The 6,475-nt window shown below is 39.5% G+C and overlaps 1 protein-coding gene across 1 annotated transcript in view; it reads left to right on the top strand.

The window, feature by feature from the left end:
* The window catches only part of Uts2b (urotensin 2B), a 10,770-nt gene extending 6,994 nt beyond the window's left edge, over nucleotides 1-3,776 (top strand). Inside the window, exon 4 of the mRNA XM_005344905.1 lies at nucleotides 3,666-3,776. Within this exon, the coding sequence (XP_005344962.1) occupies nucleotides 3,666-3,776 (111 nt within the window). The remainder of the gene's footprint in view (nucleotides 1-3,665) is intronic.
* Nucleotides 3,777-6,475: the final 2,699 nt, after the last annotated feature.

Here is a 6,475-nt window from a genome sequence, read left to right as displayed (position 1 = left end):
CAACTTATAAAAACTTTCTTGAAAGCAGTTTAAATATTTCTTAAACTCAATATTCTTAGTTTAATTTTCCCCCATGAAATTTTTATTCCAGCTCTTACTTAATGCCACTTTAAAATGGGTTTATTTTGCTTAAAACAATAACCTCAGTTTTCATCCATTTAAGTGGAAATTATAGAATTTCTTTATTTTTGGCTAAATGCAATTCTGCATTCTTTCTCTGCTTAATCCTTCTCTCCTCACTTCCCTCCTAATGTGAGTGAGTGAGTGTGTGTGTGTGTGTGTGTGTGTGTGTGTGTGTCCATGTAGCGAAGACTTCAGCGATTCCATAATTTGGCAATTGTGACTATTGCAGTGATAAACATGGGTGTATAGGCATCTCTATAGCATGCTCATTTTGATTATTTTGTCTGTAATCTCAGACATATTGCTCTTTTTGTTTCCTTGATGATACCTATTCTGACTGGGATGAGAAATTTGCTTTATGGGATATCCATGGTTTCTCGGTACTAATTTCAAACTGTCTTGTAAATCAAAACTTATGCCAATACAAAGGAACAGAAATGATTATTTAAAATGTTGGAAAAAGCAGCCGAGTTGGTATCCAGGCAGTTGGTTTTGTCAATATGTTATGTGGGGCACTTGCATTCTGTGTCCTCCCAGCAAGATAGGAAAAGGTTAAAGGAGTGCAGCAGGCCTTTCCCTTCTAGAACTTACTGAGTGATCTCCATTCTAATGGAATGGGGCTGGGGACCATCGACAATATCAAAAAATCTCTGAATATGGTGGACAATGAGGGCTGCTGAGAAGCCAAGGACAATGGTACTGAGTTTTGATCCTACTGCATGTACTGGTTTTGTGGAAGCCTAGCCTGTTTGGATGCTCACCTTCCTAGACCTGGATGGAGTGGGGAGGACCTTGGACTGCCCACGGGGCAGGGAACCCTGACTGCTCTTTGGACTGGAGAGGGAGGGGGAGGGGAGTGGGGTGTGGGAAGTGGGGAGAGGTGGGGAGGAGGCAGAAATTTTTAATAAAAAAATTTTAATAAAAAAAAGGCCTAAGAAATTGTTGGAAAACCCTGTCTCTCCCACTAATATTTTAACCTTCTTATATCAGGGGTAGCAAAGTTGTGCTGGTAGTGACTTCAGTGAATAGATGATTTTGAAATTTAGGAAAGCAGCTCAAATAGCATGTATAAATTTGACATTTATCAAGAAATTCACATCTGTCATTTTGCTGAGACCATTGATGGAGTGACACTCCATACAGAGGGAAGCTATCTCAGGACTGAAACTCAGGTCAGATAAAGAGCAGGAGTGTGAAACTGAGAGAGAATCAGTAAAAAGGGTTGGGTAGAAGTAGATACTAACCAAGGAAACAGTGCAGGACAAAATTCATAGAAGCCAAGTTCAAGCACATCTCAAGAAACTTCAGGGCATCTGAACTAAGATAGCTCCAGGAAGATGAGAGTCAATACCTACCTGTTAGTCCAGGAGCAAAGAACTTCAATAAGGTGCTGATGTGGGAGTGATTTCTTATTAATAAAGAAACTGCCTAGACCCATTTGATAGGCCAACCCTTAGGTAGGCGGAGAAAATAGAACAGAATCCTGGGAGAAAGAAGCCAAATCAGGAGTTGCCATGATTCTCCCACTCCAGGCAGATGCAGGTTAAGATCATTCCTGGTAAGCCAGCTCGTGGGCTACAAAGATTAATAGAAATGGGTTAGGTCAATACGTAAGAGCTAGCCAATAAGAGGTTGGAACTAATGGGGCAAGGCAGTGTTTAAAAGAATACCGTTTCCGTGTAATTATTTCGGGTAAAAGTAGCCCTGCGGGTGGCCGGGTGCTGGGGACAAAGCTTTGCTGCTCTTATTACAACAAGGGGCCAATTTCTTATTAAAAAGGCCTGGTAAAACAATTGGAACCACAGACAACAGACAGGTCCTGTATGTGTGTATGTGTTCATGTGTTCGTGTGTGTATATATGTATGTGAGTGCATGCGAATACAAGTGTCAGTTTGTACAGAGACTGGAGGAGAGTCTCAGTTGTCATTCCTCAGACACTCTCAACCCTATGTTTTGCGACAATATCTCTCGCTGGGATGGGAGGTTGCCCAGTCAGCCATAGAGTTCTGCCTGTATAGACAGCTCTTCTGAAGAACACTTTTCTGTGGGAACACTTGACATTAACTAGAATGATATAAGCATCAAGGAAAGTTTTTTTTTTTGTTGTTGTTGTTTTAAACAAAGAGATATGGAAGCATGGTCCCGTGCGATAACAAGCAAGAAAGTGTTGTGATAACGACTATATGAAATAGATGACCAGGTTAGCTCATGAAACAACACACATTCTTTATTAAATTCAGTACTACTGGCGCATCTAAGAAGTAATGAGTCTGAGCAACCATGCATGAAGGTGAAATGGACCCCCAAATCCAGCTTAAAACAGTAAAAGTTTTCATCTACTGGAATAGTTTTCCTTACAAATTTAGTCTATAGCTCTTACATAGCTGCTCTAAGTATAGTTGCTCAATACTGAACACAAGTGTGAATTAGACAGACATCAAGGGTCAGCAGCGGTTAAGCTGGCTGGAATTTAACTTTATGAAACTGATGGGTGATTTGTGGGCACGGGGTAATTGACTCTATCAACAGTACTATGCATGGTAGTCCTTTCAACCTGGCCAAAAATATTCTCCAAACTATATCCCCTGGCAAACTTAACTGTAGTGCTATGAGATTTAAACCTTGGCTCCGTGTCAGCTATTATTTTTGTGCCAGACGGAGATATCCAAAGATATCTGGAGGAACAAACTTCACGATGATGATGACTTTCCATAACACACTATTAAAGGAAGCCTGGATTAAAGGGCCATGTTCTCAGCTCAGATCTGAAAATAGACTCCTGCCTTCACAGGAGCTGAGTGCAGTTTTTCAGAAGGACAGATACAGCTCTACCTTCTGAAGATATAAAATGACTCATTGATGCATTTGAAAACTGAAATGGTGCCAAATTTGGTTTTTTTATTTGTCTGAAGTAGTGTAATGTGAACAGAATATTAAGGCTAAATGTGATGAAGAATAATTTATCTAAATATCATTTGGTGCCTTGCAAGGTGATTGTTAAGCTCCCTGTTTCTTCCCTCAATCAACAGAATGAAGAATAATTCTCCTAAATATCATTTCATGGCTTGCAAGGTGAACTTAAGCTCCCCCTTTCAACCCTCAATCAACAGAGGATCATTTAGTCCCCCCTTTTACTTATATGACTTCTTCCTGAGCATTTCAGTTACACAAAATGTGAAATGGAGGTGTGAGTCTCCTAGGTCAGCCTCTGTGGTCCTCGGATTGTATTATGTGCACTGTAATGCAGAAGAGTGGTGACCCATAGAACTTGCACAACAGGACCACTCTTTAGTTTGTACTACCCATTCTGGCAGTCGCTAACCTCTGGGTGCTACTGCAAATGTGGCATGTGGCTAGGATAATGAAGAACATGAATTATTAACTCACTTAATTTTAAACCCACATAAAGCTAGTGGCTACCATATTGAACTTTTTTTTTTTAAAAAAAATGATCTTTGTCTCTTTTGTGAGCCCACAGACTATTTTGTTCAAGGAAGATTTTAAAAATCCTTCTAATAACTTGCTTTGCTTTCCTTTTTAGCTTGTTTTTGGAAATACTGTGTCTGAGTCTTCTCTGGATATCCAAAAGGAAAGAGCACCTAGGAAGATGAATATTCTCTTGCTTCAAGTTCGCCTCTGTTTCCGGCCTTAAGAAACTGGCTCTTATTCTGCACATCCTGTCCTTACTTTCTCACCTGCCCCTACCTTGGTTGTGGTTGGCTTAATGCTCATACGGTAAAGAATGACACTGGCTGCTCTCTTGACTAGAACTGACCATCAAAATGGCTTTAAAGCTGAAACTGAGTGTATGATTTGTTGTAAGCTTTCTTGAAGTCTATTCTCTCTCTCCTTCCCCATAATGCTTTATTGTTGGCTGTCAATAAAAAATATTTTGAAAAGCATCTGAGAGAGTTAAAATAAATTATATAGTCTCAGTTCACATGAAAAATATGCAATATTTTTCTTCCTCATTTTTATGACTGTGTTTTCTTTGGCTTCATTGGGACCATTTCCATTGAGAATTCTAGGGATGAATACATTACTAAGGAACAGAGATGCACAGTTTGCCTAACCACAGAAGAAAGTGATGCTAGATCTCTCAGAAATAGTATGTGAAGAAAATGTTGATAAAAGGACTTGCTTTGGGGACTCTTATTTATGAATTTGCTTCCTCCAGAGCATCGGGGACTCTTTGACACCTTCTGCATGCCTAGAACAGGCGGGACTCTGTGTTCTGAAACAAAACCCAGAATGCATTGGCTTTCCTTGTTAGGTTTTAATTTCCCATGGCTCCATTTTTATTTTCATATAGCTGAACAAGACTGTTTAATTAATTCTGGCCTCAGAGCATAGGCTTAATTTTGCCTGACAACTACTCTGACACAGAAGCATTCTCAAAATAACTTTCAAATTAAGGAATATTATGACTGCACTATTTTGTGGCCCACGTGCCTCCATTTGTTTTATAATACTGAGAAGTGCATTTTTATCTATGTACTAATGTGTAGTGTTGAATGATAAAAGTATTTCATAAAAGAGGATGGTAGTATTTATTAAACTAGCATTTCATAAAAGAATAAATTCCTTTGATAAAGCTGAGGATACGTGAATAATGAAGACAACTGAAAGCCTAGTGGGGTGACATGCAATAAACTGAGACCCAAATGAGGTCTTTCAAGACAATGACAAAGGAGATTATCATGATTAGGGATAGGATAGGGAACTCAGCTGAGTGTGTAGCAAGATCTCAGGGGTTCTTTGAAAAGGTGATATTTAGGCTGACCTTCAGTGTTGGGAAGGTCATGCAAGTGGTTGAAGAAAAGAAGCAACCCCCCAAGGTGCTGTAGGAAGGGGAAACTAGCACTACAAAGGCCAAAGTGGGAAGGACTTGACAGCCTTGAAAAAGGAAAGGAGTCAGTGTGCTTGTGGTCCGTGGGCAAAGCCCGTGAAAGTCCAGTAAGGTAGGTGGGTTATAGCCCACTAGGCAAAGACAGTGGGCTGGTATTTTATCATAAGTAAACAAAGAAACAAGTATAAAAGCAAAACCTCTCCCCTGATGGAGGGAAAGCAGACCAAGATCAGCACATGCATCAAGTCTTTGAAATATGACTTGCTACTCTGGAACCAGAGAATGTTGCTTCTCTTCATCAGTCACCAAGGACAAGCTCTGGTACACAAATGATGTCCATCTGACCATGAGGCTCTTATTCTACATACATCTGCCCTGGAATGAGCTTAGTTTCCTTTTAGAGAACAAATTTCATTGTTAGTGTGCCAAGTATTTAGATAGAAGGTCTTTCTAGAAATGGTGTTGTCTTCTTAAAATCTAAGATCTGAAAATAGATATGACAGAATGGATTAAAACTGGATTTCACATTTAAAAAAAAAAGAAAAGAAGAAGAAAATAAAGCGACCAGCTTGAGCACCATGCCTGCAGTAGTGTGTATACCTTACCTCAGGAGCATACACATACACAGGAGCAAACATGAGGCTACAAGAATTAAGGAAGCTCCTGTGTACTTACATAAGTTGTGAGACCAAGCACAAGGCTAGTATAAAGATTAAGATTCCAGTTTATGTTTAATCACACATTTAATTACTTTGTAAAAGTTGGATAATATTCCAGCACATTGACACTTACACACCAAGCACAATGCCACTGTTGCTTTTTTTTTTTTTTTTTTTTTTTTTTTTTCGAGACAGGGTTTCTCTGTGGTTTTGGAGCCTGTCCTGGAACTCGCTCTGTAGACCAGGCTGGTCTCGAACTCACAGAGATCCTCCTGCCTCTGCCTCCCGAGTGCTGGGATTAAAGGCGTGTGCCACCACCGCCCGGCTCACTGTTGCTTTTTCTAAAATACAGTTCAGCCTTTAATAATTTAAGAAATTTACTTCTCCAAATGATATGGAGATTAAAGGTGCAATTTGGTAAATTTTTGTGTAGTGTTAAATTTGAAGACATTGTAGCTTAGGATTACATCCTTGCAGTCCAAGTTGGTTATGTAATTAACATTAGGACTCAAAAATTCATATTCACATATTCATTTGCTCTGTGTATCTCTATTTAGAAATGAGAAAAAAGGCAACTATGTCATGGCATGGGTATGTGGGTTCACATGGATCTGTGAAATGAAAACTCAGAGACACTTGAGAATGATCTTAGCCTTCACAATCTCAGGGGTCCCTAGCCTTGGTAGAGTAAAGCACTTTCTCTTCACCCAGGGCATTTTTATTTTTCCCCATGTTTACATTTTAGCCAGTAGATTTCCATATGCTCCAAACACCCTAAATGAAGTTTCTGAAAATACAATGCAAGTGCAAATACCTGGTTCAGGAGGTACCATGGTTTTTTAG

The sequence above is a fragment of the Microtus ochrogaster genome, chromosome 2 (assembly GCF_000317375.1).
Source record: "Microtus ochrogaster isolate Prairie Vole_2 chromosome 2, MicOch1.0, whole genome shotgun sequence".
Taxonomy (NCBI): Eukaryota; Metazoa; Chordata; class Mammalia; order Rodentia; family Cricetidae; genus Microtus; species Microtus ochrogaster.
Note: the sequence above shows the minus strand (reverse complement) of the source record. Positions and strands in the feature narration are given on the sequence as shown.